At 43.4% G+C, this 21,130-nt stretch overlaps 1 protein-coding gene across 3 annotated transcripts; it reads left to right on the plus strand.

Moving 5' to 3' along the window:
• The first annotated feature begins 827 nt into the window (after positions 1–827).
• On the plus strand, positions 828–3,789 carry LOC110923082 (scarecrow-like protein 6). Of its 3 annotated transcripts, none has more exons than XM_022167266.2 (2): positions 828–1,021; positions 1,665–3,789. In XM_022167266.2, exon 2 carries the CDS (start codon positions 1,688–1,690, stop codon positions 3,572–3,574), a length of 1,887 nt encoding a protein of 628 aa, XP_022022958.1. In that variant the 5' UTR covers positions 828–1,021; positions 1,665–1,687; the 3' UTR covers positions 3,575–3,789. The 3 variants fall into 3 exon arrangements, with proteins under 3 accessions (XP_022022958.1, XP_022022963.1, XP_022022965.1); XM_022167271.2 differs by having other exon boundaries at positions 1,673–3,789; XM_022167273.2 differs by having other exon boundaries at positions 1,688–3,789.
• The last annotated feature ends 17,341 nt before the right edge of the window (positions 3,790–21,130 follow it).

The following is a 21,130-nucleotide window of genomic DNA, read 5'->3' on the forward strand; positions in this document are numbered from 1 at the left end:
ATTGTAACCGAAATAACCGACAAAACCGAACCGAAACAAAAACCGATGGTTTGGTTTTCAGATTTTTAATAACCGAAAATTTCGGTTCGGTTTTCGGATAACCATTTTCAATAACCGAAAAAAAACCGAATCGAACCGATAAGTTACAATACATATATTTTTATATTTAAATTTAAGTTGTGTAAGTGTTTAACCTAATGCTAGTAGATATTATTAATTTTATTCTTGAATGTTAAGTCTTTATAATAAAAACATTATATGTTTATTTATAATTGAAATGATTTATTTATTACCTATAAAAAATAACAAATATCAATATAAAAATTAAATGATCTTCAAATTATTAAAAAAAATGTCTTAATAAAAACTTTGGAGGAACATAAAAATGATTAGATGGTTTAATTTATTTAACCAATATTAATTAAAGAGATTAACTATTATATCTTAAATGTAAACATATAACAACGATTCTTATATTTTAAATTATACATTTTATTTTTTGAATCTTACATAATATTGTTCCAAAAATCTGAAATAACCGAACCGACGTAAAAACCGAAAAAACTGAAACCGAAAAAACCGAAACCGAATGGTTTTAAAAAACCAAAAACCGACATTTCAGTTTCAGTTTTGATTTTGCCCAAAAAACCGAACTAAACCGAACCATGCACAATTTTAACATAGAGACTCAAAAAGTAATCTATCAAAATTGTAAAAGTAATTTTTAGAGTGTGTTGGTAGGAAAGTTTACCATGTCATTTTCAATCTTGAGAGGGAGAAGAAAAAAGAACTTGAATTTAGTACTTTTTATTTTAATGATGTACACATCCATCCATGGCAGAAAACAAGAAGGGACACCACAGGCCTCCTACATCAGGATAGCACCACAGACCAAAGCCACACCTACACTTTCCCTCAAATTCTAGAGAGAGAAACACACACAAACAAGAGAGAGAGAGAGAGTTCAACTTTGAAGCAGAAGCAGAAAGATGGAGCTCACATAGTGATATGAAGATAAAAGGTTAGTGTCATCATCAATTGGGTCTCTGATTATCAGTTACATGAATTCAAATCTCAAGCAAATAACAAAACCTAGTACAAAGCTCTTATCTTTTGGCTAAAAAGTCAAGTTTTCTTGAAATTTTTTTTTTCCTAATTAATTTATGTTGTTTTTTTCTCTCTCTCTCTCTCTCTCTCTTTTTTTTGTGGGGTTTGATGGGTTTTCTTTCTTGTTCATTAGTTGAGCTAATCTCAAAGCCTTAAATCTGTTAAACCCACAAAAAATATATCATTTTTGGAGTAAAAAAATCAAGAATCTTGCAAATTTTTTGTTGGGTTTTTAATTTTTGTATAAACTGAGCTTTGTTACATCAAAGCTCATTTTGAACACATCTCAAACCTCCAAATCTTACAAACTCACCAAAAAAAAAATCATGTTTTGACTAAAAGTAATCAAGATTTCTTGAAAGCTATTGATTTCTTGCATTATTTGGTGGGCTTTAGGATTTTTTTTTTCTTTTTTAGTATTGTTTCATAAACTTCATTTTGAATTTTGAACCACCACCCTTTTGATTTTTTGACATGAAAAAAACCAAGATATTTTTTGCTTATTTTTTAAAAAAAAAATGTGTAATTATTTTCTTAACCGTTTCAAATCTTTTTAGGGTTTCAGTTTGTTTGACAACAGATGAGAGGTATAGCATTTGAAGTTGCAACTTTTCAATCTTCTTTAGACTCCCACAACTTAAAACAAGTCAGTTTTAGTTATAATGAACCCATATCAGTTCTGGACACAAGGAGTCCCAGCCCTTCAACCTCAACCTCCACCCCCTCCTCCTCCATGGGCGGCGGCAGTGGTGGCTGCACCACCACTACTCCACCAATGCTAGGTGTCTCCGGCAACCCATCCCACCAAAAGTGGCCGGAGTTGCAACCCATCCCACCTGAACTTGAACTTTTACAACAAAGATTTGGTGTTGGGTTGGAAGACTTTGAAAGTTTGTTATCTGAATCTGCACAAGACCAGTCTCTCCGGTGGATCTCCGGTGACTTTGATGACTCATCTCTGAGCTTACAACAGCTGTTGCAGTGTAACCAAATTGACCAAAATGCCCCTCCAGCCACCCTGTCTGAAAATTCACAAAATCCCAATTTGTTGCCACCGTTACCACCTCAAGTGCAGTTCTACCACCACAATCTTCAGAAATCCCTTGTTTCTGATCTGGGTCATCGAAAAGATTCGATTTTGAACCCGGGTTTTCAAAAACTTCCGATTTTGAATCCGGGTTTTCAAAAAGATTCGATTTTGAATCCGGGTTTTCAAAAAGACTTGATTTTGAATCCGGGTTTGCAAAAAGTTTCGATTTTGAATCAGGGTCAAGAGTTACTGCTCAAGAAACCGTCTCCGGTGGCGGTGGTAAAACAAGAACCACCACAAAGTTCGGTACCGCCATCCCACCACCACCACCACCACCAGTACCAGGTTATCTGTGACCAGTTATTCGCTGCGGCTGAGCTAATGCTCTCTGGGAACCGCTCACACGCGCAAGGGATATTGGCGCGGCTCAATCACCAGTTCGCTTCGGGTCCGACTCCAAGTAAGCCTTTTCAAAGGGCGGCTTTTTATTTCAAAGAAGCCATGCAAATGCAATTACAGTCGAATCTGAATCCGAACAGAATTACTCCACATTTTAATGGCATGTTCAAGATGGGAGCTTATAAAATGTTTTCTGAAGTTTCTCCGGTTATTCAGTTTATGAATTTCACTTCGAACCAGACACTTCTTGAGGCTCTTGGAGATGCGAAAAACATTCACATCATCGATTTTGATATCGGGTTTGGTGCGCAGTGGGCGTCTTTCATTCAAGAACTTCCGATTACAAACAATGGCAGTGATGGTGGAGGATGTTCGCTAAAGATTACCGCATTTGCGTCACCTTCAACACACCATCCCCTTGAACTTGGACTTATGCACGAAAACTTGTCACAACTCGCTCAAGAAATCGGGATTTCCTTCGAGCTTGAAGTTGTGAACTTTGATTCTTTCGATCCGCGATGGTTTTCAGTTTCTGAAAACGAGACAATTGCGGTGAATTTCCCAATTTGGTCGGCATGCACTCGCTTATCTGCAATTCCTTCGATTCTCCATTTCGTGAAGCAACTCTCACCGAGAATAGTGGTGTCGTTCGACCATGGGTGTGAAAGGACGGATTTACCCTTCCCACGTTACCTTCTCCAGGGTCTCCAGTACTATGAAGTTTTGCTGGACTCCATTGATGGCGCTAATGTTGTTTCGGACACATCAAACAAGATCGAACGGTACCTTTTTCAGTCTCAAATCGAACGGATGGTGTCAGGCAAACTTCAATTTCCCGAGCCAATGCCTCATTGGAAATCGCTATTTGCAGCCGGAGGGTATGTGCCTGTCGGGTTTAGTAACTTCGCTGAAACGCAAGCCGAATGTGTGTTGAAGAGGATGCAAGTTCAGGGATTTCGCCTCGAGAAGAGGCAGGCCTCGCTTGTGCTTTGTTGGCAGAATCGCGAGTTGATGACGGCTTCAGCTTGGAAGTGTTGAATATGAAGAAGATGATCAATGAGAGGTTTTTGATGAACTTTGAACTCTTGATCATCAACTTGTTGAATAAGTGTTTGTGCTAAAGCTAATGTTGATGTTTGATTTTGTGTACTTTCTTTGTTGTAGTTGATCATGTCATCTATCTAGTCTAGACTGTTTATTAACATGAAAGTTGTTTGTTATTGATGTTATGTGTAGTAAATTTATCTAAACAATTCAAGCGTGTTGTAAATAGGTTGTGTGATCAAGTTTAAACGTGTTGACAGGCTCTGATAATTGATTGAAAAGGGCGTAAAGGTTCTCACAATGTATATTTTTAATTTAAACCGGTTGACATGTTTAATTAAAGAATAAACTGTTAAAATGGTCTATCAGGTTTAGTCACTTTTGCCACTTTTGTTAAAAAATCCAACCTTTTGAATCTGGGCTCATGTGTTTTCAATTTTGTTGTCATTTTCATTCAAAATCAAAATCTGGTTTTTTAGTTAACATCCAGTTTTATTTTATTTATTTTTTTTTGTCTTTTTCCTCCTTTTAATGATGGGCAAAATTATCCTTTAACGTTTTATTATAACAAATTAAAAAAAATCTAACCGTTTTGCCTTTCGTTAAAAAAGAGGAAAAAGACAAAAAAAAGTTGGATGTTAGCTGAAAAATCTGATCAGATTTTGATTTTGAATAAAAATAACAATAAAATTAAAACCACAGGGACCATTCTGGCAGTTTACTCTCAATTAAATGTGACATGATGTGTTGATTACTTTATTAAGCGGGTTAAACATGTTTATGGCATACTTAGGTGCATTTTGTAATGTGTATTATCAACTTGTACTAAGCATTTCATGATTCACAAGATTTCAACAAGTATATTCTTGTCTTTTTATACAACATTGGATTTATTAAATTCTGAGTGTTTAATATAAGTTAATGTCAAAAGTAAGGTTTCTTTATCAGACTATTATATATTTGTATGAATATAAAAGTTTATTTTACTTGTGTTTTGATAAACTAATTATTCTAATACATTAAAATATTAAATGATAGGAACATGGGGTGATAATTTATGTACGTATTTTTTTAAGTTAATAAAATACAAAACATGACATCGTGGTCGTTGAAATCAAACTTTTATATAGATCCTTGCCAAACAACCTTGATAATTGTTACAGATTTGGACTAACTCTATATTTAATTAATTGTTACCTGTTATCATTATATTTTAGTGTATAAAGAATTATTATTTGAAAATGTCTAAGAAGATAATTATAGAAAAAAATAATTATACTTGCCTTAAAAACTAAAAAATCACAATTCTTACCCCTTTTGGGTTAGATTGGGTAAAGACTAGAGGTGGCAAACGGGTCGGGTCAGGTCGGGTCATGGGTTAAAATGGGTTCGGGTCAAAACGGGTCAATTATAAAAAAAAGGTTGTTTTGGTTCGGGTCAGAACGGGTTTCAGGTGGGTCAGTTTTTTTTTTTTTTTTTCCGGTTGATTTCGGGTTGACCTGTATAAAAAACAAGTCTTGTTCGTCTGTTGAATTTAAAACAGCTGTGAATGTTTTGATTAAAAACAGTTGCGAGGATCGTTACGAATGTTTCGATGTGGTTCGTCTGTTGAAATTAACCGCTGCTTGTTTATGTAAGCTGTTGCTGGCTTCATGATCATCATATAGTTGTTTTTGTTTCTGTTTTTCAAATGATGGTGCATCAATCCAGTCGTTTTTAGCTATGTTAGCTGCATCATGATAACTATTTTGATCTGATACAACATTAGAATTAATATGCAGCTGTTGATAATAGCGCGAGATATTATAAACGGTAACATGCAATCATCATGTTTTGAGCTGGCCGGAGATAATAATAAGCTGACTTGCTCATTTTATAATACAACTTTTATCATATATGTACTTACGTAATATTTAACGAAGATGAGCTTGCTAGGATATTTATAAATGGTAATGTGCGAATGTGCACCTTGATATGCGTCGAAACGGTACGGGTCGAAACGGCACGCGTCGAGACGGTTCGCTTCGAAACCCGTCTCGGCCCGAAACTCAATTCGAACTGAACCTGTTCTGATCCAAAACCCGTTTCGTGCCGTAACCCGTCTTGTGCGGATACTTTGCCGGCTCGAAACCCATTCCGATCTGAAACCTGCCCCGTTTCTTTAAGACACTAACCCACATCGACCCATTTCTTTAATGTTGTCAACCCGCTTTGACCCGAAAATAACAAGATGAAATTTCAAGTGAACCATTGTGACCCATTTAGTTAAAATATCTTATCCAAACCAACCCATATAATTTTAAAAGCAACTCAAACTGACCCACTTGGAAGGCTTTGGGTCAAGGTTGCCCCCTCTAGTAAAGACAACCTAAAAGGCCTAAGTTCACAGGGTATAGGTACTCTTAATCTCTTATCCGTCACACAAAACTCTCTTCTACACATCAGCAACGTATCACCATATTTCAGTTTCATCTTTGTCATAACGAGTCACATATCGAAAGAAGTCTCACCTCGATCAAGGTAGAGAAAGCAGTGTCACCTCGATCGAGGTAGAGAACGAAACCTTCCTTATAAGGGCAGTGGGAGCCTTCTCTAACAAGGCATTGTCCGGGTGAGCAATTTGTCAGGTGAAAAAAAAAAGCTCCAAGTTCCTTGCTCGGTTCAAAACCAAGTCGAGCTCGAATTGAGATTTCAGATCCGAGCTGAACTGACTAGGTTTATAATCGAGCCGAGCCCGAGCTTTCCCTGGCTCGGCTGGACTCAGCTCGTGAACAATCCTACACTACTAATACATCTGAATTTCTGCACTATAATCTGAATTTCTGCACTATACTATTGAACTGCGGGTTATTATTTTATGGATGATCATTTTATAATCATGGTCTCACTATTAGATTTAAGTATTTCAGTGAATTACTTGAAATCTCATTTGATAATTCAATAATCAAGAATGGTGTTTAAATACTGAAGGGGTATGGTCCCAAAAAGTCGCGCAAACTTCAGATCAGGTTGCGCGAGAGACCATACTCCTTAACACAACAAGGTGTTAACAACAACCTTGCGCGGCCTTCATCGCTCTACGATTATCCCGCGCGAGGGAATGCACACAACAAACCCAGATATCAGCACTTAACATAAAACAATAGAAGAAATGAGCCACTCGGTAGGGAAGCGCGCGGCTACCTACAGTGGTACACAAGGTACAAGTGGCAGTAAAAGGAGCCAATGAGCGTCTAGCAGGCTCTGGTCAATCGTGCGCCACGATCGCCTGACGAGAAGTACACAAGGACGCCTACATGGCACCAATCAGAGGACAGAGACAACTGTCCCACGATCTCCACTCGTCTGCTGATGACAGAAGGACAACAAGGCCGACAACAATGACACGTGGCTCCAATCAAGGTGCGCCAGCACCAACGAGCATCTAGAAGCCACTAAGCGGTCGACGCCAGTGAGACAAAGAGCATATCCGTTTTGTTGTCCGCTTCTGGCCCAAGGCCCATCAGCCCATAACCCCTCACACCTCTCCGGCTATAAATAGAGACCTTACTTCACAGGTTAAACATTCTATTCCCTTGGCTCTCACTCTTTACACTTAAATTACTCTCAAAGCAGTCGCTTATTCTCACGCCGGAGCCTGGTTAAGAGGGAAACCCCCACATTCCCCTCTTAACGAGTAACGGTGTTCTGTTTTGCAGGTTAGACCACCAAGTCGGAGCTTAAATATCTTTAAGAAGATTAACCAACATGAAAGGAACATAAACCAATCTAATTAACTCCCTAATTAGATCACTGTTTCTTCATTGGCGCCCACCGTGGTTTTCTATAACCACCCTCATCTTCTTTTATTTGAGCTTTTGACATCTTTTCCTTCCTTCGACTATGACTGGTCAAGGAATCATCCCAGAGTTCGGTTTCGGAACCAACTCTAACACGGCGTTGGGTGAAGGAGTCCAAACCTTCCAAGCCCAACAAATCGAAGAAATCGGCGAAGTTGAAATCAACAATACTGGGGGTCCGCGCGGGAGCTTCACCCGCATCACACAAGTGGTCACCCCAGGAAACGGTGAAGGACCTTCGAACACAGCGCCACCTCAAAATGTATCTGCATTACTTGGCTTACCAGAAGGCGAAACCCCAGCCTCGTGGTATGCCAAGAACATCGCCACTATCAATGCAGCATACCAATCGCTCATCGCGCAGCAAGCAGTTTTGACGGCAGAACCGTCCTTGGTCACCCCTCCGAGTCAGGGGGTGCGCCAAATGCCACCACCAGCCAATATACAAGGCAGAACCAACAGGCCTCCCCCTACAAGACGTTTAAGCGTACAAGACACGCGCGATACAAGAGGGGAAACGGATAGTTACTATGAATATCCGTCGAACCTTCAACGAGGCCCTGTTCACAGCCGGCTCACGCCGCGCAACATGAACAATGAATGGGAAGAAACCGACCCATATGATCCTACATGGGAAGGTGACGAAGAATCATCAGTCTTTAATCGTTTACCAAAAAACCATGAGTACTATAAGCCAAGACAACACATTGGCTATACAGAAGAAGCTGAACGAGATTTCCGCCTGGCATACAGACCAGCGGAAGCTGCGGAACACTCCAAGTTTATCCCGAAAATCGCACTCGCACCGCTCTCACGAGAGAAGCTACCCCCAACCGTTGGGAAATTCAATGGGTTGACTGACCCAGACGATCACGTCAGAACATTCACGAGTGTGGGCTGCATGGGAGGTTGGAACATGCCCATGTGGTGCCACCTGTTCATTCAAACTCTTACCGGAGCGGCTCGCGCCTGGTTTGACAGCCTTCCGCCCGGAAAGATTAAGTCATGGACAGATTTCAAGACGCAATTCTTAAGCTACTTTAGCCAACAACGTCGCTACCAACGTGACACAGCCGAAGTAGAAGATATTTGGAGAAGAGATGGTGAAGGTCTGGAGGACTTCATCACGCGTTTTAACAAAGAGTGCCTGGAAATAGGCGGCGTCAGTGAGCAACTCATGCGCTGTCACTTCAAAAAGGCTATACGCTGCGATAGTCTCATTAGAACCATCACAGGCAAAGATGGAATGCCGAAGGAGTGGGATAAACTGATGGAAGCCGCAAAAATCGTCGCGCAAACTGAGGAATCCCTTGCTGGTGGAAAGGGCTACTACCCAGAAGATCGATTTTCAAGAGGAAGTACGCGCGACAACAACAACAAGCGCAACAAATACAAGAGTCATGACTGGAAGTCTGAGAGACCAAGAGGCCGTGACGACAGGCCACGTTACAGAGAAGATGCGCGAGAAACGATTGACCGAATCGGTTACAAGAAAGCAGTCAGAGACGACAATCGTGACAAACACTGGACTCCGCTCACAAAAACTCCAAAGGAGGTATTGATGACGGAGAATGTCGATTTCAAGGCGCCAAGGCCAATGACAAACAAGAAAGGGCAAGACCCTAACTTGTACTGCGATTTTCACAAAGATTCAGGGCACCTAACCGACGACTGTTACAGCTTGCGCCAAGAAATCGAGAGAGCGCTCAAAAGCGGCAAGCTAAGCCATTTAGTGAAGAATGTACGCAAGGAAACCCGTCAACTCCAGCGCCATGATGAAGGTAACCACAAAAAGGTCCGACGACTAGAGACTCACATGGTCAACGGACCCAGGTACAGCGCGAAAGAGAAAGGCAAACGCCCTTATGAACCTTCGTGGCAAGAGCAGCAAGTTGTATTTCCAGTAGTGCGCGGCGGACCTCGCGCCACACGTCCTGTAGTCATCACCGGCATAATCGGGCATTATGAAACTGACTACATATTCATAGACCCGGGAAGTACTGCCGACATCATTTATGAACAATGTTTCAATCAGCTGGATGAAGAGGATAAAGCGCGACTCGAACCTGTCGATTATCCTCTGTCTGGATTTTGCAACGAGATGGTTTTTCCTCTCGGACAGATCAGTTTCCCCGTCACGCTCTCTGACGGGAAACACTCAAGAACAACAAATGTAAACTTCATGGTAATGCCAGTGAAATCGAGGCATGATGTGCTTATTGGGAGGGAAACACAAGGCGAGCTAAACATGGTGACTTCAACGCCTCATTCTGCAATAGGTTTCCCAACCAAGACAGGAGTAGCAATCATATATGCCAAGAAAGAAGTAATGTCAACCGAAGAGCTGCGCCCAACAAAGGCGGCAAAGGTCTCCACGACCGAGCCGGAGAAATGGGTTTTAAACCGAAAATACCCCGAGCAGACCGTGACAATTGGCCACGCCATTTCGTCAGACATCAGAACACGTCTAAAGCAACTGCTGTTTCGAAACATGGATATATTTGCCTGGACGCCGGCAGACATGACCGGTGTCCCGCGCAACATCACCGAGCATTGCTTAAACACGTACCCATCTGTCGAGCCAAAGGTCCAAAGAAGGCGCAGCCTAGGGGCAGACAAGACAAAAGCAATGAACGAGCAGGTATGTGAGCTGCTCAAAGCCGGGATCCTGCGAGAGGTAAGATATCAGAGTTGGGTGGCGAACCCTGTGATGGTCGAAAAATCAAATGGCGGATGGCGCATGTGCGTAGACTACACTGATCTCAACAAGGCGTGCCCAAAGGATTGCTATTCCTTGCCTGAGATCGATAAAAAAATAGATTCTCTCGCGCCATACCGATGGAAGTGCTTTTTGGATTGCTATAAAGGATACCATCAAGTGCAGATGAAGCTAGAAGATGAAGACAAGACAGCATTCAGAACAGATCTTGGAATCTTCTGCTACACAAAGATGCCTTTTGGTCTGAAGAACGCAGGCGCGACATATCAACGCTTGATGGACAAAACCTTCGCAGGCGACATTGGGAAGCATATTGAGGTTTATATCGATGATCTAGTGGTGAAAAGTCCCGAGGAGGACCAAATGTTGAAAGACATCGAAAAAACGTTCAACTCATTGCGCAGCGTAAATATGAAGCTAAATCCAGCCAAGTGTTCCTTCGGCATGGAAGAAGGGAAGTTTCTGGGCTTCATTGTCACAAACGGCGGTTTCAAGGTGAATCCGGAGAAGGTACAAGCTATAGAACGAATGCCCTCACCGAGAAACATCAAGGAAATGCAACGACTAGCCGGCTGGCTGGCCGCGCTAAATCGTTTTCTCTCCAATCACGCCGCAAAGTCGTATCCCTTCATTAGCACGTTGCGCAATTGTGTAAAGAAGCAAGAGTTCAAATGGACCCCGGAAGCCGAAACAGCTTTTCAACAAATGAAAGCGTGTCTGATCGAACTCCCTACCCTGACGGCACCATTTGAAAAAGAGCCCCTTGTGCTGTACTTGTCCTCCTCGGATAAGGCAGTAGGGTCAGTATTGTTGGTAGACGGGATCGGTGTGCAAACCCCGATCTATTACGTCAGCAGGGTACTCACAGACCCAGAAACAAGATATTCCACAATGGAAAAGCTGGTTCTTGCGCTATTACACGCCTCCCGAAGGCTGCGCCGATACTTCACGGGCCATGTGATAACTGTGCTTACAAACTTCCACATCGGAACCATACTACAGAAGCCTGAGACGTCAGGCAGATTGGCGAAGTGGGCCATTGAGCTGGGAGGCCACAACATCTTGTATAGGCCACGCCCAGCAATCAAAGGTCAGGTTCTAGCCGACTTCATCACAGAAGTGCCGGCTGATAAAATCAAAGAATGCGAGATGATAGAGACTCCCAAAGAAGATACAGAGGAAACTTGGATGCTTTACACCGACGGGGCATCAAATGAAGATGGCGCGGGAGCAGGTTTGCGCCTAGTAAGCCCCGAGAATCACGAGTTTACTTACGCCATTAAGTTGGATTTCAAAAACACCAACAACGAGGCTGAGTACGAAGCATTCCTGGCAGGCCTACGCCTCGCCATCAAGATGGGAGCAAAGAACTTGCGCGCGCATGTTGACTCACTCCTGATAGCAAGTCAAGTAAACGGCATATACGACGCAAAAGGAGAGGTCATGGCCTTGTATCTGGAACAAGCGAAGGAATTGCTACAGCAATTCAAATCCCACAAAGTTATACACATTAATCGCTCAGAAAACAAGCCTGCCGATGCTTTGAGCAAGCTTGCCTCGACTTCCTTTCAACATCTCGCCAAGGATGTAAGGATAGAGGTACTCAAGAACCCATCGGTATTACTGCGCCAAGTTAACGTAATCGAAGCAGGGCAGCCATCGTGGATGACCCCCATCATCCAATACTTGCAAGAAGGGGTGCTTCCCGAAAACAAAGCGGAAGCAAGAAAGATCCAAAACAAAGCCCTACAGTACGAAATGAACAACGGTATCTTGTACCGAAAATCCTTCCTGGGACCACTACTGCGCTGCGTGGACCCCCAGGATGCGAATTATCTGATAAGGGAAATCCATGAGGGGATTTGCGGCATCCACTCCGGGCCACGGATGGTAGTCGCGAAGATCATGAGCGCCGGTTACTACTGGCCGGGTATGCATGTTGACGCAATGAAGGAGATCCGCAAGTGTGACTCTTGCCAGAGGCACTCTCCAAAAACGCTGCGCCCTAAAAATGATCTTATCCCCGTGTCCACCGCATGGCCCTTTCAGCAATGGGGAATTGACATGGTGGGACCCTTCCCCGATGCTCCCGGCGCCGTAAAGTTCATCATAGTAGCTGTCGACTACTTCACAAAGTGGGTAGAAGCCAAAGCCCTTGCATCCACCACAGCTATGATTGTGCGCAAATTCATATGGGAGCACATCATATGCAGATTTGGCCTCCCGCTCAAGATCGTGACTGACAATGGCACCAACTTTGCTTCGGACGATCTTAAGAAATGGATGAAGGAAATGAACATCGAACACACTTTCACATCCGTTGCGCACCCACAAGGCAACGGACAAGTGGAAAGCGTGAACAAATGCATCGTCGAAGGGATAAAGGCCAGATTAGGAACAAGGCGGCGCGGATGGGTTGATGAGCTCCCAAGCATTTTATGGGCTCATCGGACCATGCCAAAGACGAGTACCGGCGAGACCCCTTTCAGCCTGGTCTATGGCTCAGAGGCGGTAATCCCGGCGGAGATTGGCCTGCCCTCGCCACGCATGACAACGGTCAACACAGTTGACAATGAATCGGAAAGGCGCCTAGACTTGGACCTGTTAGAAGAAAGACGCGAAATCGCGAGAATCAGAGAGGCCAAGTACAAAACCCAGCTGGAAAGGTACTACAACACAAGGGTTCGCATTTGTACCTTCAATCCAGGGGAATACGTCTTTCGCGACAACGAAGCATCAAATGCGGAACGCCCAGGGAAATTGGCACCTAAATGGGAAGGCCCATATCTGATTCATGAGGTCCTGGGGAAAGGGGCCTACAAATTGCGCACCCTAGATGGCCACATCTTACCAAGAACTTGGAATGCGCAACAATTGCGCAAATGTTACATGTAATCTATTTCGGCCTTGCGCCATCTTTCAATTCAATACGCCGGCTACAAGCCATTAGCAATTATGTACGAAGGCCTAAGCGCCCATTTCTGACTTGAATGAAAACATACGACATGTTTCTCTATTACATTTTTTCGTTACAAATGCATGCTAAACTTTTGATTAGCGCGAAAACACTCCAGCATTTCAGGGTTGTTCAAACCACCTCCAAGGTCCTCCACGAACAAAGCGCGAGACCGGGTGGATACCTTAGATACTTAAAAAACGCTTCCATTTATTCGAACTAATTTAACATAAAGTTTTTATAGCAATGCAATAATTGCAACGGAAAAAACCAAAATGTTTCATTTCATTTAAAACTTGCGCAAATGCGCAGCATTGTACATAGTGTGAAGAAATTACAAAGGCACAAATGCCTATCATCCACCTATTCAACAAACTATCCTATTCATCGCGGCGATCATCACCATCATCATCGTTGCCGTCATCTTCACCATCATCATCGTCGCCATCATCATCACCATCACCGCCATCATCACCAACTGGCTCTTCGTCGGACAACTCGACGGTAACTGGTGGATCGAGGACTGCCTTAAGACGCTGGCACCAGTCGTCTTTCTTCAACGATTCAACAACCAACTCCATGATAGGCAAGGAAAGGTTGTCATAGGAGCTTTCAGCGCTTGCCAGTGCAGCATCAGCATGTTCCGTCACCGAGCAATGACTTATGTCAAATTCCTGCCCAAGCATCTGCTCAACATGATCGGCACACTCCAGATAGCCTCCCCGATGACCCACCGGACGCGCCGCATCCGTCAAAGCCGCTACGGCGCGGTCTAGCTCGCTCGCATTCAGGATGGAGTTGGCAACCTTCACAACAAACAAAAAGCATTAAAGATAAAACTCTCAACAAGAAAAAGCATAAGTCAAAGGCACTTACCAGCACTACTCCTCGAGTGCGCATCCATTCAGCCTCCGAGACAAGCGTATCAACGATGCCTTGGGTCTCAGAGTAGTTTGTCTGGGCCACATTAAGCGCAGCAGTGCTGACAGCACGCGCCTCCTCAGCATCAGCAGCCTTGACCTTCTCAGCCTCAAGGTCAATCTCCAAAGACTCGCATCTGTCGATTTGCTCATTCAAGCGACGTTTGAGTTCCGCAATCTCAACGTCCTTGGCGTGGAGATCCTTGTCCTTGTTGGACAATTGCACCTTGGCTTCAGTCAGCTCAACCTAAAAATTGGCAAACGCCTTGAGAATTGACTTAAAGAAATCTCATAAACAAAAAAGGGAAGAGCGAGAGTCAGTAGAACTAACCTCCATCTGCTGCTTGGCAGCTCTTTCACCCTGCGCTTCCTCCACCTTTGAGGTCAAGTCCGCAACTTTAGCCTCAAGATCAACGATCTTCTGTCGTAGCGCATAAGCATGATCGTTGTCTTGGGCGCATATACGCTTAAACTCGGCCTTCTCCTTGGCCAGTTGCTCCTCAACATTGTGGAGTTTTTTCTGCAGACCCTCGCGGCCCCACTCTTCAGCCTTCTTGTCAGCCTCAAACTTGGCTCTCTCCTCACCAAACGCGGTTTTCGACTTTTCGAATTCAGCAATACGTTTCAGCATACGCTCGCGATAAGCCTCCCAGTCGGCGCGCTCCCTAACCATCGTTCGCCATTCGCGAACTATTTGATGGTTGGCAGCACGAGCGTTGGCCTCACCAAGAATATAAGTACGATACAACATTTCGTGAGGTTTCGCCCTTTGCCGATGGACTTCAGCAGGTGTAAAGGAGTTCAGGAACCACTCGCGCGCAGGGCTGAACTCGATGAAAGTATCTTTCTGTTTTAAACTCCAGGGGGCTTGATGAGGAGCGTCCCCACGCTCTTCTTCGGTGTAAGTCTTGTAGTAAATATCCCCAACGGTGTCCTTCGCACCTATCACATTGGGGTTATAACCCCCAGCTCCACCAGAGCTCGCGCCGCTTGAGGAGAAGCGGCTGGAACCCTTGGAAGTAGTAACAGGACCGGTGTTGGTTGGTTTGGTGACCTCAGGACCTGGAGGTTTAAGAGGCTGATCCATAGCCTTTTTCGCCGATAGCTCCTTCTCCAAGGCCTGCTTCCTCGCCACTTCAGCCAACCTCTCCTGCTCCGCCCTCTACTTCCTCTCCTCCTCCTCCTTTTTCTTTCTCTCCTCCTCTACCTTCTTCCTCTCTTCTTCTTTCTTTCTCTTCTCCTCCGCAACTCTCTTCTTCTCCTCCTCTCTCTTCCGATCCTCCTCCACCTTTCGCTGCCCCTCAGCAGCCTTCGCGGCATCCTGAGCCGCAGTGTCAGTGGACTTGACGGTAATCTTGGGCCTCTTTACCCCGGCCTCACTAAACGTGACACCCTTTTCAGGGGTCTTCTTCTTGATTTCTGAAAAATAAAGCAAACGCATTTGAGTAAAGAGAAAAGTATTAAGAAGAGAAGCGAAGAACTTACCAGGAGAAAATCTGTATAACGAGCGCAGCTTGCTCGTTTTCCCAACAACGGGAATCACAGCAGATGTAGGGGCGGAAGCCACACCAGTCGTGGCTTCGCTCCTACCCCTCTTCCGCCCAATAAGCCGGGCACCAGCATCTTCCTCTTCTACTTCTTCATCCTCTGGGAAAGACGGAGTTGCGCCAGCTTCAGGGTTGCGAGAACCCGCGCTCCCAGAACTCTTCGACCCACCAGCACCAGTTTTCCCCTTAGCTGCATGTGATAAACCTTCATATGAGTCACTGATTATCACATAGTCGTCTAAATCACGTTGACGAAGGCGAAGAGTACCTTTGACAGCAGCAGATGTTGCGCGACTAGGGTCGGTGCCCTTACTGGTCACCTCAGGCTCCACCTTTTTCTTCTTCTTCACCGGTTTTTTCTTCTTCTCCTCGGGGTCAATCCCCAGGTCGCGCAACACACCTGCAAAGATTTCAGACCAAGAGCTTAGCTCGCCGTTGGAAGAACCTACAGACTCCTCGCTGGAAAGATAGAAAGTTTCTTTCCCAGCGAGAGTCACAGAGCGCAATGGACGAGGTTTAGGGTATTGCGCACCTTCAGTAGCGGTTGGCGGCGAAGCGAAAGCATCAGCAGCTGGAAACATGAAGTTTCCTTTAATCTGGTCATACCAGCTTTCTTCATCATCGCGCACTGAGCGAACGCCCATGGAGCCACCAAACGTGGAGAAGGCAGCTTGATAGAGTTGCGCTTCTACACACAAAAATAAGTAAGTAACAAGGTAAAGCGAATACACTTAGAAAAGGAACAAAGAAAAGTCTAACCTTGATCACCGATCTTCAAGACCGGAACCTCCTTGCTGCTAGGTGACCACTGGTCACTCATCTTAGCAGCAACCAAAACACTTTCCCCAAACACCCGGTTAGGGGTTGGGGTTAGCTGCTGGTACCACCGAGCAGTCTTCGGGATCGGGAGATCTTCCTTGGGTATGACCTCAGTCCATTCCCTAAAAGGCATAGCGATTGGCAAAACTTCTTCCCTGATGAAGAAGAACTTGGGTTTCCAATCGTGGAAACTCTTAGGAGGATTCAGCAGAATCTTCTTCGCCGCACCTCGGCTCGCAAATGAGAAGAACCCCATTGTTCTCTGCAACTGGTAGAAAGCACGAAACTTATCTACCGATGGCTCAATGCCATGAGACCGGCATAGGAATTCGAAGTGCCGCACCCTCACCATCCCGGGTGGGCTCATCTGGGATATATGGAAGTTATAGTAAGAAAGAATACTGCCCAGAAAATTGGTCGCCGGCAGTCGGAAGTTCCCTTGAAGAAAAAAGTCTTCATAAAGGGTGATATAACCGGGTGGTGCATCAGCCGCGGTCTGGCCCTGAGCCGGATACCGGGCATCCCACTCCGGTGGGAATCTAAAACTACGAACAATCTGTTCGAATAGACCTAAGTCCCATCTAAGGACAGGAACCGGCCCCTCCTCATTAACAGGAGCCCCTTGGTGTTCTTCACTCATGTTTTTAAGAAGATCTGGAAAAAAGGCTTGAAGAAAGTTTGAAGATTTGAAGAAATCTTGAAGAAGACGAAGAACACTTTGAAGATTCAAAGAGTTTTGAGAGAAAAGTGGAGAAGCAACGAAGAGAAGTGAGAATCTCTCACCTTCTCTTCGGATATATATACCCATCGCATTTAATGCGATGGGTAACCGTGCCGCGTTCGCCGCTAGGCTAACCAACGGGAGGTTGCCACGTCAAGCGGAAAACCAGGGGTGACGGTTACCACACGCGCGTGGGCCTCACTCTCCTGACATGAAGTGCAACCGCCGCAGGCGGCATGATGACACCCGTGCCAGGGGTCAACTCAAACGTCGCCCTCAGCGACTTATCTCACCAACCTGTCAGAAGTTCAAATTTCGAAGTTTCCCGCCATAAAACGTGCAAGTAACTTCATGTAGAAGTCACATGAGTCGCGCCAGATATACGTAAACTACTATAACCTCGCGCGCCTAAAAGGCCAAAAAAGAAATCACTCGACACCTGCCTAGTACCTGCGCATTGAAAACAACAGTTTTCAACGTCCGCCATACAAGTCAGGATCAAAAGAACCATTTCCCCTTCTCTTATTTTTTATTAAGTCCAGAGCTCCAACCACTTGCGTTGCGCATGGTGCAGCACTGGACTGGGGGGACTTGAAGGGGTATGGTCCCAAAAAGTCGCGCAAACTTCAGATCAGGTTGCGCGAGAGACCATACTCCTTAACACAACAAGGTGTTAACAACAACCTTGCGCGGCCTTCATCGCTCTACGATTATCCCGCGCGAGGGAATGCACACGACAAACCCAGATATCAGCACTTAACATAAAACAATGGAAGAAATGAGCCACTCGGTAGGGAAGCGCGCGGCTACCTACAGTGGTACACAAGGTACAAGTGGCAGTAAAAGGAGCCAATGAGCGTCTAGCAGGCTCTGGTCAATCGTGCGCCACGATCGCCTGACGAGAAGTACACAAGGACGCCTACATGGCACCAATCAGAGGACAGAGACAACTGTCCCACGATCTCCACTCGTCTGCTGATGACAGAAGGACAACAAGGCCGACAACAATGACACGTGGCTCCAATCAAGGTGCGCCAGCACCAACGAGCATCTAGAAGCCACTAAGCGGTCGACGCCAGTGAGACAAAGAGCATATCCGTTTTGTTGTCCGCTTCTGGCCCAAGGCCCATCAGCCCATAACCCCTCACACCTCTCCGGCTATAAATAGAGACCTTACTTCACAGGTTAAACATTCTATTCCCTTGGCTCTCACTCTTTACACTTAAATTACTCTCAAAGCAGTCGCTTATTCTCACGCCGGAGCCTGGTTAAGAGGGAAACCCCCACATTCCCCTCTTAACGAGTAACGGTGTTCTGTTTTGCAGGTTAGACCACCAAGTCGGAGCTTAAATATCTTTAAGAAGATTAACCAACATGAAAGGAACATAAACCAATCTAATTAACTCCCTAATTAGATCACTGTTTCTTCAAATACTTAGCAAAACAACACAATATTTTGATGCAACATCACAAGGTTTTGATTCGGCACTTAAATCGACTATTGTGAACCGATGTGACTTTGTTTTGACGAGTAATTTAATAAGTGCTCAAATGAATCGGTTATTAGGACGCCACTCACTGACCAGGCCGCGCCCCTTGGATCCATGAACGGTACTGTCCACTTGACTCCTCGCCAGAGCCAAAAATTAAATTAGATATTTAAATTGGTTTAACGCGCACTCCGCACAACCTACAATCATATTAGGTGCTTTTTTTTTTTCAAATAAATCTTAATTAAAATGATTTAATGATACATGAATTATTAACAAAAAGTTAAACATATTACCCTTCATCACTATGCAAATCAAGTTTGTTGGCACCTTTTTTATGTGTAGAAGTGGGGCTAGTCAAGTAGTGCTTTTGTGACCAAGAATACTCAATCCACTCTCCTGATCTTTCAATCATTTTGGTGGCAAAACTAAAAAGGAAAAACTGGTCAAGTGGGTCAATTTTTGATAATCTCTCCTTTAATTTACTATTTGAAAAGTAATTAACGAATTCATAAAGCATATTTAAAGAAATAAATAAGATCATTGTCGAAATTTCGTTGATTATATTATTATAAAGACTTACCATTTATGTATTTATACATTTTATAGAAATATTTAGTCATTTAGTTGTTAACTTTGAAAATAGTCAGTTAGTTGTTAACTTTGAAAAAAAGCTGGTACAATTTTGTAGGGCTGACAATAGGGTAACCTGTAGGTAACCTGCTAAGACACGATAACAGAAAATTACACCATGTGATTTTTTACGTTTTTAAAAATAATCAAAATTTGAAAGTTAGGATCCATTATTTCTCCTTCTAGGTGCATAAATTATACATCTGTCTTATTGACATTGGATATAAAGTAGTTAAACGAGTCGTATTCATGTATAAAATTTTTGTTGTTTGCCTTATCAGATACCTGTTAAACCTGCTAAGACATGATTTGCCAACCCTAAATTTTGTGTGCATTCATTGATACAACAATTTGGTCTGGCCAATTTCTAGTTATTTAAACATTACATAAAACAAAACATATATAAAAATATAAAAGCTTATAGATGACTCATGAAAATTATGGATTTGCATTATAGCTTAATGGCATTTTAGGGGTGGGATAAGAGTTAGGGTTCATTAGGTACTGGGCTTGATTCTTACAACGGGTATTTCCCAGATTTATTGAGTATGACCACCCAGAATCCTATGGCCCATTGACGTCCGTGAGGTAATGTGACAAGCCTGTGGAGAGGTGTGGGTCGGAGGTTGCCGCAGGGGAGGCCCGTTTGAACGGGGGTGGGGTTGGGCAAAGGATGGGTGATGCTGGGCTAGGAGAAATGCTTTCGTTTCTTTCTATTCGTTAACGACCAGGGGAAAATGTTTTTATTTCTTTGTGACGTTATTTTAATTTCGTAATAAACGTAATAAAAACACAAAATAGTATCTTTAGTAGGGACTGTTTTTCTTTATATTGTTAATGTTAATTAAGCAGTAAGTGCTATACTTCGTGCAATGTATTCAAATTAATTTTCCTTAATTAAATTATTAATTTAAGAGACTGGTTGATTTCAAGTTTTCAACACTGTTAAGTCAATAAGACCGGCCACGACTTGGCAAGTTAGCTGGGCTGGGCTGCAATCATGGGATACAAACATGGGGTGGGCTGTAATCATGGGCCGTTTTCAGATCACATGGTTTAATTACGTTCAACTTTGGCGTCGGCTGGGTGTCTTTCGTAAGGTTTGTTTATGAATTCAAATCGTATTTTTCAGGTTTGATATTTTTTTAAACTGAGTTCGAATTTGAACCAATTTATGATCTAAACTAGGTTAGAACTCGCGTCTACACGCAGTTTAATAAATGAAAATACTTCGAATTTGTTCAGATTTAATCAAAACTAAACGAGTTTCTAGTGGAAGGATCCAATAAAAAGTAGATTTTGCCTAAGTAGCGTAAGAAGGATTGTGATGATGTCATGTGTCACTCCATATAAGTAGGAAGGAAAGACATTTTGGTTCTTATAAATAGGAGTGTGAAAATGACACGTGGCACCCTTTTTTTCTAAAAAATACAGCAAAAAAACCCAGTATAAAAAATCTAGCACAAAAAATCCTATACAAAAAAATATAGCACAAAAATGCAGTACAAAAAAATATAGCACAAAAAACTCTAGTACAAAAAAATATAGCATGAAAAAATTCAGCACAAAAAAATATAGTATAAAAAACATTAAGTTCATGATTGCTTCAATCTTAGCGCGATCCACTTGGATACCACGCTCACTAATAACATGTCAAAGGATTTGGACTTCGCGAACCCAGAACTCGCATTTGGAGAACTTAGCATAAAGTTTCTCCTGCTGCAATAGCTCCAGGATGCATCTAAGATGTTTCTTGTGATCGGATTGATTACGAGAGTAGATGAGTATGTTGTATATGAAAACAATGACAAACTTATCTAAATATGGCTTGCAGACTCTATTCATGAGGTCCATGAATGCTGCAGGTGCATTAGTGAGCCCAAAAGGCATCACTAAGAACTCGTAA

This window comes from Helianthus annuus, chromosome 2 (genome assembly GCF_002127325.2).
Source record: "Helianthus annuus cultivar XRQ/B chromosome 2, HanXRQr2.0-SUNRISE, whole genome shotgun sequence".
NCBI lineage: Eukaryota > Viridiplantae > Streptophyta > Magnoliopsida > Asterales > Asteraceae > Helianthus > Helianthus annuus.

What these genes read in the sequence shown, in the direction of transcription:
- LOC110923082 (XM_022167266.2), top strand. Translation starts at nt 1,688, where the DNA reads ATGAGAGGTATAGCATTTGAAGTTGCAACTTTTCAATCTTCTTTAGAC.